The sequence below is a fragment of the Zalophus californianus genome, chromosome 2 (genome assembly GCF_009762305.2).
Source record: "Zalophus californianus isolate mZalCal1 chromosome 2, mZalCal1.pri.v2, whole genome shotgun sequence".
NCBI classification, from domain to species: domain Eukaryota; kingdom Metazoa; phylum Chordata; class Mammalia; order Carnivora; family Otariidae; genus Zalophus; species Zalophus californianus.
The window spans coordinates 13,609,232-13,625,114 of NC_045596.1; the positions used below are offsets into that span (position 1 = coordinate 13,609,232).

The following is a 15,883-nucleotide window of genomic DNA, read 5'->3' on the forward strand; positions in this document are numbered from 1 at the left end:
TGGGGCCCCAGGCCTCACTTACTCAGTTTCCAGGGCAGCCAGCCGGGCCTGGAGCCGGGCCTGAGCACTGCTGAAATCTGCCACCATGGCCTGCATCTCCTTCCGGTGTTCCTGGCGTAGCTTCTCCACCTCCCGGGCCCGCTGGGCTTGCTGATCCTCCTCCAGCAGCCTGCAGGGAGATGGATGCTCAGCTGGGCTTCCCTGGGCTCTGAGGACTGAACCTTGTGGGCACTGGGGATTCTCCACCCTCCTCTGGGTGGCTCAGTTGGGGAGACAGTCTGGGGCAGTGGTTGTATGAATGTGGGGTCAGGACACTGAGAAGAAGACCTAGGCTCTTTGAGTTGTGGGGTCCAGGATATACCCTGCTTGTGGGTCCCCTTCTCAGCACCTCCTATCCCAGCATTCCATTTGTAGGTGCAAACTTTCCAGCAAGGGGGTGAAAGAGCTGTGAATTCAGGACTGATAAGGAGCTATCCAGCTTGGGCTCGGTAATAACAGTAACCACCACGGCTTACCAAGGGCTTCCTCCGCGCCAGGGCCGGTGCAAAATCTTGCTTATGTTTCACTGCATTCCACGACAGCCCTGAGAGCTGGTGGTCTTACCTCCACTTGCAGCCCAGGGCACCGTCCTGGGGAAGTTACCGGACTTTCAGGAGCTCACACAGCTAGTTAAAGAGCACCCAGCACTGTTTGAACTATTTCATCGCCCTGTCTCCCCATGGCTGGTTTTGAAGATGCTTTCGGTATGGTTAGGTCTGATTCCACAAATTCCTTGATTTGTAGGGAAATAGGGTTCCGTCTTCTAGTCCAGGGCGAATCCCCTGCAGTGTTGAGCCTAGAGAACTTTTCATGGGTCTGGCGTAACATCAGTGAAGTGCTAGCATTAGGGAGTCTTTCTTTTGGGGAGATGGGAGGAGCCTGGGGGGGAGGTGCTTAGATCTCAGAGGCTCTCCAAGGAGCAGTGGAGGGAGCGAGAGAGGGCGGGGGGGCTCCGCGGCCTGGAGACCCACCTGCGCTGGTCGCGGAGCTGCGGCGCCTCCTGCTGGTGCTGTTCCACTTCGGTCCGCAGCCGCCGCACGGCGTCCTTGAGCTGCGAGTTCTCCTCCCAGAGGCCACACGCCTCGCTCGGACCCGGCTCCGCGGCGCCCTCCGGGGAGCCGGCCTGGCCCGGGCCGCCCCTGTCCTGGGGAGAAAGGACCCAGGAGAGGTGTTTTCAGGGGGCGCCAAGGCGGACGAGGCGCAGAGGGCCCCAGACGTGCCGCGCAAAGCCGGTGACCATGCTCGACCCAGCCTCCTGCTCCGGAATTCAGGAGCTCACAGCCAGGCTCCAGGTTTTCCCGCATCTGGCCTCTCACGAAGCTCAATAAGGTCGGTGAGACTAGAACTTGGCTTAAATCAAAACCTGGGTGGCCAGTTGGTTAAGCGGCTGCCTTCGGTTCAGGTCATGATCCCAGGGTCCTGGGATCGAGCCCCGCATTGGGCTCCTTGCTCGGTGCGGAGCCTGCTTCTCTCTCTGCCTACTTGTGCTACTTGTGCTCTCTCTCTATCTCTCTGTCAAATAAATGAATAAAAGCCAAACACCCCGCCCGTTTTTCAGACTTCCTTGCCTTCTCTACCCAGAGCCCTCGGGGAAGAAGCGATCAGCTTTCTCCTCTGCCATCACCAAATCCGAATCCCGGCTGTGGCAGGATTACGGGGCAGGGCGCTCCTTTGTTCAATGGTTTCCTCACTAGCCCGGGCCAGGAGCTGTCCCGGGAAGGCCCCATCTCCCCTCCAGGTTTTCCAGTCCTCTGGCTCCTGGCGCAGTGGCTCACATCCGGTAGGTGCTAAATAAATGCTTGCTAAATGCAATGTTGCTTGAACGCCAGGGGTTCAGACAGAAATTTGAAGATCTATGTCCAAATTAAAAAGGGTCAGAGTTAACCCCCGCTTAGTGAATGCTTCTGTTTTCAAGGCCGCTCAAACATGCCTGAAGGTTTCTGCATTTGCTCATTCCACACGAGGACTGAGCAGCTTGGCACAGAAAGCACCTGTGGCCCACGCCTTACACCTCCTGCTTCCTGCCCTGGGGCTTGCGTGTGCCTGAGACACCCGTGGGCACATGGGTGCCGGGCACTCTGATATGTATAGCCGGGAAGAGCTTGGTTAGGGTCCTGTGGGGCAACCCTTGACTAATGGGAGAGCCTGATGAATAAAGCATCCCCCTCTGGGTGGGGGACAGAGAAGACAATTATTTCACAGGGCTCCTCAGAAGATCCCTGTAGGTGGGACACCCCTTCCCTGCAGTGGGGCCACGTAAGGATGCATCCCTGTATGGGGTACCCTTCCCTTCTCTCTTTTGGTCCTGCCTGGGGCTGTTTCTCCTTGCTAAATACTTCCACGTTTCTTCTCTGTGTGGGTTTTCCTCTGAGGCCTTGCTGTTCCTCCAGAGGGTTCAGGGCTTCCCTCCAATGAGGTGAAGGTGAGGGCAGGCACCTGGTGGCTGGCCAGGTATCATCTCATCCACCCAGAGATCCCGGGGTTCTATCCACGGCACTCAGGGAGCTTGTCATCGCAGAGGTCACAATCCCACATTTCCCCTTCCCCCTTCCATACGTATGGGTGGCTCCCACCAATCTAGAACACTTAATGGAAAACGTTCTGTCTTCCCTCTGCTACACTTTACTGACTGGGCTGAGCTCCCTGTGATTCACCATTTAATATTCCTCATTAAACACAGATCGTCTTCAGGTGCTCAGTACTGGCAAAATCTCGAGTGAATGACCCCCGTGTCCCCGGGATCTTCAGCAGGGCTGGGGCACCAACTAATCATCAGCATCCACAGACTTTGTGCCAAGTGTGGAGAGTGAGGGTGGAGATGAAATGAGGCAGACTGGCCTGGTTCTCGAAAGACTCCTGGTCTGGTTGAGAACATCCATGAAGAACATCCATGACATGACAGCTGCCTAACTGGACCATGAATTAGACACTAGGGCCAGCTGAACTATAGTAGGAAATGCTCTGGGAGCTCAGGGACTGGTGGGATCGCAGGCGTGGAAGGGAGCCCCCTAGAGCTCGCATTAGGAGCACATATACTCAAATGGGAGGGGAGACTCCTGGCCCCGAGGGTGAGCCGGGCACCGAGGAGGGAGGAAGGCATCCCAAGCAGGGAGCGGACACATGCAAAGGCCCAGGGGTAGGACGCAGGGCCCATGTTTAGAGCAGAGGGGGATACAGCTGAAGATACAAAGTGCGGCCCGTGGGTGAAAGCTTTTCATTGCCAGGTGTCTGGAGGTCGTTCTGATAGCAGGAGGGAGTCACCGAGCTTTATACAGATGCATACCTGACACCGAATGGTACACGGTGGGCTCCGGGGGGAGGGGGGAGTCTGGGCTGTTAGGAGGTCACTGCGCTGCCGGCCGGGTGGGAATATGGATGTACAAGGAAGGGGCTGAGGGGCCAAGTCTGACTAGGAGTTCAAGGAGAGTTGGTGTTGAACCTCGGTGACAAAAAGGCAGCTCCCATTGATGGGAACAGGGAGGTCGAGGCAGGGAGTCTGGGGAGGCATTCTGAAGCATTCTCTGCAGATTTGAAGGAGTAACCCTGACTGGCTGATTCTAGGGTCCATCTGGCAATGCTATTCTGAAATGCTAGTTTATCTGAATTTAAAATGACACGCAGCACTTAAAACTTGGGTTTTTTTTTTTTTTTTTTTGCTTTTCAAAATGGGAGCCTGCAGGCCCATCAGGGATCTCCCAGGACTGTGGAAGAAGGGTCTTCCCCATTTCAGAAGGGAATGATGAGCACCCGGAGCCCCTTCTTTATGACTTTATCCCTGCAGCCTTGACACTGCTGCAAGAGGGGTGCGATGTGGGCAGAATGGGGGCGCTGACCTCGGCAGTGACGGCATGGTCCTCGCTGTCCCCTGGGCACTGGGCATTCGCCTGCCGCCTGCCCACGCTGCCCAGAGTCCTCAGCTCAGCCTGCAGCGCCTCCAGGTCCTTCTGGTGCTTGGAGCAGGCAGCCCGCTGCTCCGAGAGCTCCTGCCTGAGGGACTCTGGAGAAGGAAGAGCTATGGGTTTTTAAAGAGAAAATCATTCTCAAGGGCTAGTAAATTTGATACTTTACTTTTCTGTTATGGACTCTTTGAGACTCTTTTTGTTACTGCAAATTATTTTTGAAACATTGTTCCAATAATTCCATAAGCCATGAGATACCCCGTAGAGGCCTTAGTACAGAGCAAGTGCTCAACATATATTTGTAAAGTAAACAAATGATGTTTAGACTGGAAATTAATGATATTATAAAAGTGTATCCATTGCAAAAGATTTCCCATAAACTTACTAAGCTCTGAAAGTTATAGTATATTAAACACAGCAAAGCTTAGTTATTCTGATGATATGTTGAAAAATTTACTTGGTTATCTTTCCTCCCCCACTAGGATTTTAATATAGTGATTTCTATAGCCTATTTTCTTTAAAAAGTCCAAACCCAACTCAATATTTTGAAATCCTTTATCACAAAAATATGTGCAATAAAACCCTTTAGCAAAGCATAGAGTAGATTCATTTATTACCCCTTCCTCTTCTGTCATACATTCCCTTCTCTCCCCTTCTCCCTCCCTCCCTCCATCCATCCACCCATCTACCCATCCATCCATCCATCCACTCCACCTCTCTACACATCCACCTGCCCATCCATCAGCCCATCCATCCATCCACACATCCACCTGCCCATCTATCCATCAGCCCATCCATCCATCCATCCACACATCCACCTGCCCTTCCGTCCTTCTACCATTTCACCTATCCATCCAGCATGGCCGGGTCCCCACCCCAGTGGATCAGGTAATCTGATGGACACTCCCTGCGCCTCACACACTGACCTACCCTGCAGGTCAAGCGTGTCTCACACAGACAGTGAAATTGCAGTCACTGGGACCAGGAATGTCTACTTTAATCGCCCTGTCATGGTAGGTGCTCCCCCCGCTCCAATACCACCCACAAAGCCAATGACTTGTTATCATCATTACAGAGTTCCTGGAGCCCCTTCCTCCTGGGGCTGTGTTGAGAATCCCAGCATATACCCAGGCTCTCTCCTGAATCTTTAGTCCAGGAGAGGACCAGGCTGCTGTGGGATCAGAGGGGCCAGGGAAGTGGCGGTAGGGACAGCTGCTGTTGGGTGCTGGAATCACCAGGCGTGTTCAACGTGATCTGAATCTTGTCTTGTAACTGAGACATATGGCACCACCTGGGTTTTATCTTGTGTAATTCGTCTTCTTTAGATGATGCCAACTCTAGCATTTCCCACTTGGATGTTGACTGGGGAATCAGTGGGACTCTCTCTCTCTCTCCTGCCTGCTCCCCACATCACTTCCTCCAGGAGTGGGCAGAGCTGACGTGCTGATGTATGGTCTGCAGGACATGCTATCTAATGAAAGCGCAAACAAGCAGCAGGTAGATCGTACGCATTTAACAGAGATAAAGAAAATACTCTTTCCCAAGATTCTCTTAAGGAAAACCCCGTCTGGCTTTGGGAAAAAAAATATTTAATAAGGCTAATATGGTCTTTAATGCTAGACATTAGCAAGACGTCTTGCTCTTAAGAGTGAGACGGAACATGAGAATAAAGGACAAAATGAAGGAAAAGATGATCTACAAAACCAGAAAGAGGCTTCTAGGGTCAGCCATGCAATGTGGGAATATGGTAAAGATAACCGCGAACATTTGCGTAGCATTTGCTGCATACCAGGTGGATGCTGTTATAATTCCCATTTAACAGATGAGCAACTGAGGCACAGAGCAGTTAAGTAACTTGCCCAAAGTCAGGCAACTTGTGAGTGTTGGAGCTGGGCTTCAAGCCCAAGCAACTGGCACCTCACTGCTTCTGTTAACTTCCAGAATGCTCTGTGTGACTGGTTTTGGATGTCTGAAGAGGAGGTGAGTTTCGGGCTGAGGATGATGTGGGGGCAGGCAAAGGAAGCAGAGGAAAGTGCAGGAGCCTGGAGGCCTAAGTCCCCCAGATTTGCGAAAATCTTCAGAATGGAAATGAGAGGCTGAGGCAATGCCATGAACGTCTCACGAAGGCTCAGAGATCTGGCTTATACTGACTCATGATACTACAGATACCTCCACCTTTTGAAAGTTCGCCTTACACCGCTTTGCTTTTAAAAAAGACCTACATTAGAACCTATTTTCCCTAATCTAGAGAAATCCGAAGACTTTCATCTTTAAATAAAAAGGCGAAAAGGGAAAACAGCGTTCTTTGCGGGTTTTGCAGCAACCGGTCTAGAAGCAGCGCGCACGCCGGGCCGCGAGAGTGGCGCCCCCAGCGCCTTCCCCGGGAATCACACCCAGCATCTCAGGGTGGAGCCCCAGAGCTATGCGGGCGTCCGCGAGCGTCTGGCCTTTGTCTCCATCTGCTCTGCGCATCCGTTCGCATCAGGAAAGCCTAAGAGAGGTGACTTTTGGGGTCTGGGAATTTTCCAGTGTTTCGTTTAAATTAATGGTAATCCCTTCTTCGCTTTTCGCCATTTTGACTTAGGAAATGTGTCATAGGAACGCCCTGCTTTCAGAGAGATGAAAACCTGTCCTGCAGTCTACAGCCACCAGGCTCCTGTCATATGCTAGGCACTTTCCATTTAATAGCTCATCACATCCACACACCGCCCCTACGAGGTAGGGACAATGGTGAGTCCATTTTCTAGAAAAGGAAACTGAGACTGACAATCACCCGCCCCCCCAATCCCAGGTCTCCCAGCTAGCGGGTGGCAGAGCCAGGATAGTCACCCCGGCCTGTGTGCCTCCAGACCCGAGGACCCCATCTTGCCCCTGGTCTCCACGTGTGGACCTTGCCCCGGTAGCTGGGCCCTCCCAGGGGCCGCTGGCTGTATACCTAACAGCAGAGCCTGCTGAGCCTGCATCCTCTCGAGCTCCCCTTGGAGCTTCTGCTGGGCCTTTTCTTCCAAGGCCTGGAGCTCCAGCCGGTGTGCCTGGTGCTGGATCTGGAGGCTGTGGCTGGATTCCTTCCTCAAGCGCTCCTCTGTGGCCTGTGGGTGAAAGTGGGAGAAAGTGGGCACAGAGGGAGACCTGTCCCCTCTGCCAAGTTCCCCCTCTGTGCCAGGGCCCGCTGAGCACTCACCACTCCTCAGTGGAGGGCTTATCAGGCTACTGAGAATGACCTGTCTGAGATGATGGTGATGGCTTGGCCCCAGCAGCCATTTTGTACCGTGTGAACCTAACCCCAATCCACAGCTGATTAGACCAGAGTGGACACCTGTTCCAAGCTGAGCCAGTCATTGGGAATTTGGTGTTAGGAGGCCAGGGAGAGAGAGAGCAAGAAAGAGACAGACACTGACTGGTTGGCTCCAGTTTTAACACACTCAGGAAGAGTGAGGTGATCATCTTACACCTGCCCCAGGACCAGAGAGGTGGAGAGAGTGGTCTGTGAGGAGCAGAACAGGAATGACAGAAGGAGGGGTCCCTACAGCTTTTTCAGTCTCTGGTCTAGTCTGGCCCCCAGAACTGGCTGTGGCTCTGCCCTTAGGTTCACTTATTATTCTTTTCTTACTTCATTTATGATTATTTCATTCAGTCAGTCATTCTTTTATGCAACGTCCATTTATTGAAGGTCTCTTATATGTCAAACACCCAAAGCGGGTTCTATGAGCAGCTGTGTAAACTTTAATAGAAATCTCTTCACTGCCTAAGCTAGCTCAAGTTGGTTTCTGGGGGTTGGAACAATAATGGTCCCCAAGATGTCCATGTGGGACCTGTGAATATGTTACTTTCCTTGGTAAAAGGAGTTTTGTGGGTGTAATTAAGTTAAGGATCCTGAAATGGGAAATTATCCCAAATTATCTGGGCGGGTTCAATGTAGTCACAGAGGTCCTTATAAGAGGGAGGCAGGACAGCCAGGCTGAGGCAAGGTGCTGATAGAAGCACGGTGGAGGGAGGAAGAGTAGGGAGGGTGCTGGGGAGAGGGAGAGGAAGAGAGAGGGCTATTGAAGATGTTACATGCTACACTCTTGGCTTCGATGATGCAGGAAGGGGCCAGGAGCCAAGGAATGCAGGCAGCCTCTAGAAGCCAGAAAAGGCAAGAAAACAGATCCATCCCTTGAGCTTTTAGAAGGAACCCAGTCCTGCCAACACCTTGACTTTAGGACTTCTGCCTGCAGAACCGCCAGATAATAAATCTGTGATGTGTTCAGCCACCAAGTTTGTGGTATTTTGTTAGAGCGGCCATAGGGAACTAATGCAGTTTCTGGGAGTTTTTGCAACAGAGAATTCCAGTTAAGACCGAGCCCCTCTTGGGGCGCCTGGGTGGCTCAGTGGGTTAAGTGTCTGACTCTTGCTTTTTGTTCAGGTCATGATCTCAGGGTTGTGAGATCAAACCCTACATCAGGCTCAGCACTCAGTGTGGAGGGTGCTTCTTAGGATTCTCTCTCTCTCCCTCTCTCTCTGGACCTCCCCCCACCCCCACCCTGTGTGCATGCACACTCTCCCTCTCAATAAAATAAAATAAATAAATAATAAAAATAAATAAAAAAGACACAGCCCATCTTTTACATGAGGAAATTGAGGCTGGGGGAGATGAACTAGTTTTCCCATCTTTCACACAGGAAAGATGAAGGAAGCATCATCTCCCTCCCTCTCTTTACTAGCCAGCTGCAGGGAAGTGAGCTGACTGAAGACAGGTAAAGGTGGGGGCAGGACTGCAACCCTGGGCAGCGGGGTCGTGGGCCCAAGCCCTCTCCACTCCCCAGGCAGCCTCTGGGAACAATGAGAAATGGGGGTTCACCAAAGGCAGGAGGCTCCAGTTGGGGAGCACTGAGCACGCCCCCACCCCGAACCCCAGAGAGCTAACTGAACACAATGGCGCTTTTAGATGCTTACTTGCACCTTTGACTCTGCTGCTCCCTAAAAACGGGAATCCATTTTACTCCTCCCATGGGAAACTCAGTCAAACGGTGCTGGGTTTATTTCATAAGACAGAAGAGTCTCCTCCTTTTCAGACTCTCCAATATTTCCTCCTCTTGTACTTGCTGCAAGGCTCGGAGAACTCCAGGTGGTGACACCTTTATTCCAAGGGAAATGGGAATGAAGAGGTCCGAGCTAAGGTTTTACAGAAGATGGGACCAAACTCTCTCACCCAGCCCCTCGGTCCCTGGGGACAGCACAGCGTTCAGATCAGCACTGCCTGCTTTCTTGCCCAGCAGCCCCTAGCAGTGAGGACTATGCAAAGTTGAGCTCCCAGGGTTTACATCAAACCAGACATGCATCTCTGGTGAATGGCTCCAGCAAACCTATGGGAGGTTTACTCTGCTTGTGTTGTGGTTGTTTTAAAACCTCCTAAAAGGCCCGTGTTTACCGTGTCTCTCTTCAAAGGTAATGACACCAATTACAGTGTTGGTGTGTGTGTCGGGGGCGGGGGGGAGCTGGAAGGTGGATTCCCAACGCCAACAAGCAATGCCTGGACACCAGCTGAGTGTCCTACAGTTCAGCTCAATTCTGACACTGTCTGCCTGGAGAGAGCATCCCACAGCGTGAGAGCTCAGTCCCACAAGACTGCCCTCCGTCTCAGATGGCCAACTGCAAGACTAGGTTGTTACCTGTGCTTCTGACCAACTGGCTTTAAATCAGAGGGTCCCATGACCCCTCAGTTGATTTGTTAGAGTGGCTCACGGAACTCAGGAAACCCGTTTACTTACTAGGTTATCGATTTGTGACAAAGGATATTAAAGGATATGAATCAACGGCCAGATGAAGAGAGATGCAGAAAGAGGTCACAGGAGCTTTTGTCCCCGTGGAATTGGGGCATGTCACCCTTGTGGTGTGTGGCGGTGTTCGTCCACCTGCAAGCTCTCTGAGCCCTCTGCTTTGGGGTTTCTAAGAGGCTTCATTATCTAGACATGATTAATTAAATCATTGGCCATTGATGCTTGAGGCATCTCCAGCCCCTCTCCCCTCCCCAGAGGTCAGGGATGGGACTGAAAGTTCCAACCCTCAAATCCTAAGGTTGGTTCCCCTGGCAATCCCCCTCATCCTCAGGTGGGGTCCCAAAGCCACCTCATTAACATAACAAAAGACACTTCGGCAGCTCTCATCCCTTAGGAAATTCCAAGAGTTTTAGGAGCCCTGTGTCAGAAATGAGACTGAGACCAAATAATATTTCTTTTTAGAAATCACAGTATCGCATGCTCCATGCCCCATCCTGGGTAAAGTCTCCTTCCCCTGTGCTCCCCAACTGTTCCCTGTCTGGGTGGTCGCCTCTCCCCCTGGAGGTGTGGTCCAGAAAGACGAGAGTGTGTTCATCATCCTCGTGTCTCCGGAGCTCAGCGCCGTGGTAACTTGTAGTAGCTGCTCTATAAATCAGTGCAGGATCGACGAGTGAGCAGTAACAGCGGATCTTCTAGAAATGGAGCTCTGCTATGGACTGGATGTTTATGTCCCCCCACCCCCCAAAGTCATATACTGAAACCTGACCCCCCATGGGATGCTATCAGGCGTGGGGCTTTTGGGGGGTGATGAGGTCAGGATGGTGAAGCCCCCATGAATCAGGAGGTTCGCAAAAGCTCCCCTGCCCCTTCTTCCACGTGAGGTTATAGAGAGGTGGGTGTCTATGAACTACAGAGTGAGCTCTCAACAGACAGCAGACCGGCTGGTGCTTCGGTCTTGCACTTGCAGCCTCCAGAACGGTGGGGAATAAATTTCTATTGTTTCCAAGCTGCTCAGTCCATGGTAATTCTGTTACAGCAGCCTGAATGGACAAAGACAAGCTCTTACTCAGCCACATAGGGTTCTAAGTTCTTTACAGGTATTGTCTCTTTTGATGCTCTCAATAGTCCTATTAGCTATTATCTTATAAATGAGGAACCTGAGGCACAAAGAAGCTGAGTGATTGGCTGAGCCCACACCTTATAAGTGGCAGACCCAGGATTTGAACCCACGCATCCCACTCCCCCTCACTATCCTGTACGAGGATGACTATACATCTGCTATTTCTAATTAGTTGGAACTGGAACTTGATTCTTTGGTGTCACTTTGGAATCATCAGACTCGAGCCAGCAACAAGGATCCCGTGAATCTGTAGGGTCTCCAGGGACTGGAGCTAAGACCTGCAAGGTATCCGGGATGGACAGAGCACTCTCCCCCTCTCCCATGGCCAGAGCTCACATGCTCCTTCCTCCCACCCAAGGAAGCCCCTGGAACTCCACTCCCACAGGTGGGCCACGTCTCCCTGCTTCCTCTGCCTCGGGTCTGGGATCCAGGTCTGCAGCCCGGATGGGAAAAGCTCAGGGGAACACAAAGGCCAGTGTTACCCACCACCTAGCAACCTGGAATCTCATCAAACTGAGCTGTTGTAAATTGCAAGCCAAATTGGAAAAAGATTTAAGAGAATAAAAGAAGAAAGAGAACTCATATTTTTTGAATACCTAGTAAACACCAAGTAGTCCACGTGCATTATTTCATTTCTTTTTTTCTTTTTTTTTCTCTAAAGCTTATTGTATATGTTTATCAGGGCAATGCATGCATATAGTATAAAGGGCTAAATAGTATTAAAAGAGAGGAAAACAGCACCTTGGAGCCCTCCTTTTTCCTTTCTCTGCACTCTGTTCTCTGGAGGCAGCCACTGGCAAGGCTTCCAGTTGTTTCTTCTGGTATTTGCCACCAGTAACAGGCTAGAATCTCCATTCTGCTGTCTTGGTTATGTTCAAGATTAAGAATTGTCTTCCCATCAGGGTAGATGAGGATTTTGGGTCTCACATACTCTCCCCCTTCCACTCCTCACATATCATTATATTACTTTTTTAATATAAATATATTCAACATTTTTGTTATTATGAGTACATATACTTCACTCCTGAGCGAAATAGACTATTATGATTAACGCCTCCCCATACAACTTTCTGTTTTTCCTTGCATTAATACCTTGCAGTTTTTTAAAGATTTGCTTAGCTTTCTTTGAATATTTGGCTAAGTCTTCCTACAACATCTAAAAGCTTTGTAAAACATTTGTGTGTAAGTGTGTGTGTGTGTGTGTGTTAAACACGTTCAGCGCAACTTTCCACATGGCCAAATGGATCAGGGAATCCAGCAGTTTTATTTTCCCCTAGAGCTGCTCTCCTGAGACCTCAGTCCTCTGAGGCTGGACTGAGCTGTTGTCTCGGCCAGTGGCATCGCGGGGCCCCTTCCTTCTCCTTCTCCTTCCCTGGATTCCTCTATCCTAGAACCCTTTTATTCCCGCATCCTTGGCTTGCTCCCTTGTTTGGGTGGGCCACTCTTCAAGGAACTTCCTAAGGAAGAGCGCCTGGAAGACATACCAGTCTGGGTCCAACAGGAGACAGAAACCACACAGTAATGTAAGTAGGAGCTCAATATATAAAGTTACTGCGCTATGACAGGAGAGTAACTCTACAGATGCAAAGAGAACTCCAGGGTGTCCTGAGGCTGGGAGAGAGCACCCAAGACGAGGACAACCTCGAAGGGGGGAACCCTTCCCCCGTTTGGGATCCAGACCTTGTTGGACAAGGTGTGGTGGTAGCTCACTGGTGGAGAAGCTCCCTGGGCTGCCCAGGCCAACGTTGGTCCACAGTTACTGGTCGAGCAGGTACAACCCTCCAGAGTACAGATGAGCCACAGGTGGGTGATGCTCAGAGGGAATGGGGGCGCCCATGCAGGTGTGAGGGCCAGAGCAGATGACGGTATTGGTCTCAGGAGGCTTGCAGGGAACAAATCGCTGGGCTATAGGCAACGGTGGCCAATGGGCAGGATCCCAGGCACAGTCAGCGTGAGCCGTTCGGGCCACAGGAAAACAGCCACTGGGCCTGGGCCAGGGTTGTGGGGTCCCTGTGATGTTACTGGGGCAGAGGAGCGCCAGATGTCTTCACACAGCCATGTCACTGCTCACCCGCACAACTGAAGCCAGAAACAACGCAAAAACACAGCCACCAGAACCCGGAAGAGAAGCAGCCTCTTTCCTCCTACAAGGTGCCTCCAGCGCCCTCTACTGACGAAGCTTAACATTGTGCTCCCTGCGAAGGAGCAATGCTTCAGGAATCTGGGTCATTACTGCCCGGCAGGCACGAAAGAGTGAATTGGGAGGTGAGAGGTAGTAAATTGAGAACAGAAGGCAAATTTCCTAATATTTCATATGCCGGTCGATATTTGTATTCAATTCTTACACTGAGGAATAGTTGTAATGGAATTTCTCAGGATTACACATTGGCTTCCAGTATCATGTTGCTGCCCAAGAGATGTCCCATGACATTCTGATTCAAGTACTTTGTGTCTGGAATCACTTTTCCTCATTGGGAGCTTTTGGAATTTCTTCTGTTTCCTTGGCGTCCTGAAATTTCAAGCTGAACTTTGGTAGGTGTCTTTCTCATGTAGTTCTAAGGATTTCATTATTTCTTTGAAAATACCCTTCCCTCCATTATCTCTTTCTGGAACTCCCAATTGTTAAATATGAGCCTCCCAGGTGTGTCTCTACTCTTCTTGTTCCTTCTCTCCCACCACCCATTTCACTTTTTATTTTTACTTTCTGGAAGGTTTCTTCATTTTTTTACATTTCAACTCATTTCCTGATTTTTAGAAATCCTCTGATCATATTTTTTTTTATCTAAAGAGCTCTTCCTTACTCTAATTGCCCCTCCTTTACAAATAGCATGTTGTTCTTCTTTCATGGATGCAAACATCATCTTTTAATTCTGAGGAGATCAATCTTCATCGAAGCTTTTTTTCTTCTTTTTCTGCTGACTGCATTAGCCATTTCTTCTGAGTCTGTTCTTTCTCCCTCAGTTATCTTGGATTCCAACTTCCATGTTAGAGGCTTCCCTAAAAAGTTTAGTAATCTTTTGCTGCGTTTTCATATCGAAGATGGAGCACTGAGGGCTACTTGGAAGGGGGTCCGTTGGGTGCCATGCTCTTCTGGAGGGTGACCAGATGGCCAACCAGCAATTTTACTGGAAGCCCACAAATGTGAGAATCTATAGGCCTCTTCTCTAGAATGGTTTAATTTCCCCAGAGAAGGTTCTCCAGTCTCCTACGTAGGGGATCTAAGTCTAGCTGCTTGCCTTCTGGAGCTGAGCAGGAGAATGCACTTCTGGGGACCAGATAAAGGTGACCATGGTCCATCGAATAGCTCAGTATACAAATTTTCACCTGAACCTGTTCTCAAACCCAAGCCTCATCCCAGCCTCTGTGAATCATATTTCCAAATTCAGAGTCTCTCTGGCTCAGTTAACCCAGCAATTTCCTCCCAACACCTCTTGTCTTTAAATAAGGGACAGCTAATTGCTTGCCTGTGCTGGCTGAGCTGGGAATCTGAGGTTCTAGGTCAATCATATTCCTCATCTCACTCTTGCCTCCATGATAACTGTTACCTCTAATTCCTGAGGCTTTCTGAGCTCTGCCATGGAATCTGCTTGGTTCTTGTCCTTCTCTCTCTCCTGGCACTTTGGTTTGAGCTTCTCCTCTCTGCAAGGCTACATACTATTTCCCCATTTCTGTCCTGTCCTCATGTAGCGTGGCTTAAGGGCACAGATGCCTCCTGCTTTATCTGGAATAGGAGTATGCTTCTGCTTTGTGTTTTCCTTATTGTTTCCTGGATGGTTTCCAATAGGAAAGGATTCAAAAGCCTTTATTTTGCCACCTTAAACCAGAAATCCATTTTTTCCATTTATTCATGGACATCTCAAAGAGGCAGGTATCAATATCCCCAGTGTACAGAAGGGGAAATTAAACTTGAGACTGTAATTCAGTGAGACCATTTTCTAAGCAGCTATCCTGAACTAGGAGGACATTCAGGGTCTGAACAAACACAGATGGTTCTTGGCCCCAAGCAGGTTCACGTGGTAGATCTGATCATATAAGGAAGTCATTAGTTAGAGCATGAAGACTACCATGACCAAGGAAGACAGTGTGTTGTCTGTGACAGTCGTAGTGGGGAGCCCCAACTCCTGAGAGAGGAGGAGTGAAGGCCTTCTGGGAAGGTAGAAGGTAGGAGATGGATGAAACATGCTCCTGCTGGATTACACATCATCATGCGCCTGACCACCTCATCCCAACTTTCCAAGCTGTGCTCTTTTTATCTCCTAGGTGAGTCTGACTTCCCAGCATGCATCATGCCTGTCATTGCTCAACTCATAAAGAAGGTTGTTCTTATGTTATCAAGGTCACATGCAAATAAGGGAGAAGCAGTACTAGAAGCCTAACAGACCTAAGCACGAATCCTTCTGTGGCCACTTATTAGATGTGTGAGCCTGAGCAAGTTACTGAACCTCTCTGGGCCTTTTTCCTCATCTGGAATAAGGGAATGTGATAATAATGACCCTGTAAGATTCCCGTGGGGATTAGAGATCCTGTACAAAAGGCACCCCGTCTAGCGCAACACAGGTGCTTGCATGGCAAGTGCTCAGTAAGTAGTGGCCTTCATAATTCTCCCCCTTACCTTGAGTTCTTGATTTTTGGCCTTCTCAAGCATGCGCAGGGCCCGCTGGTGGGAGGCCTCGAGCTGGGCTTTCATGGCCTGGTTCTGCTGAATGGTTTCCTGGAGCTCGTGCTGTAGCTTCTCCCTTTCGTGGTCGGAGAGTTGCTTGAGCTCCTGCAGGTCCTCGCTGTAGCTGTTGGTGCACTGCTCCAGAGCCTGCTGCATCTGTGAGACCTGCCCCCCATGGCATCCTGCCCTCAGGCTGCGCCCTCTCCCCTCCCCCTTCCTTTCCTGGGGGGTTTGAAAACAAGTAAGTGCTCTGAACATCTCCTCAACCCAGCCGAGCCTCCTCTATCTGTGGGAACTCTGAGGGGGGAGGGCTGGAACCTTGACAAACCTGGATGGCCGGTCTTCTGGGGGCTTCTCAGCTAGAGCCATGAATGCCAGGTGAGAGGGGCAGGCGGGCTGGGATGCA

At 50.5% G+C, this 15,883-nt stretch overlaps 1 protein-coding gene across 1 annotated transcript in view; it reads right to left on the minus strand.

Annotated features, from left to right (window-relative positions):
- Positions 1-15,883, minus strand: part of FAM184B (family with sequence similarity 184 member B) — a 144,948-nt gene that overhangs the window by 8,064 nt on the left and 121,001 nt on the right. The window contains exons 10-14 of the mRNA XM_027598011.2: positions 15,430-15,642; positions 6,874-7,027; positions 3,873-4,036; positions 1,011-1,183; positions 23-169 (exon numbers count right to left, since the gene is read on the minus strand). Of these exons, the coding sequence (XP_027453812.1) occupies positions 23-169; positions 1,011-1,183; positions 3,873-4,036; positions 6,874-7,027; positions 15,430-15,642 (851 nt within the window). The remainder of the gene's footprint in view (positions 1-22; positions 170-1,010; positions 1,184-3,872; positions 4,037-6,873; positions 7,028-15,429; positions 15,643-15,883) is intronic.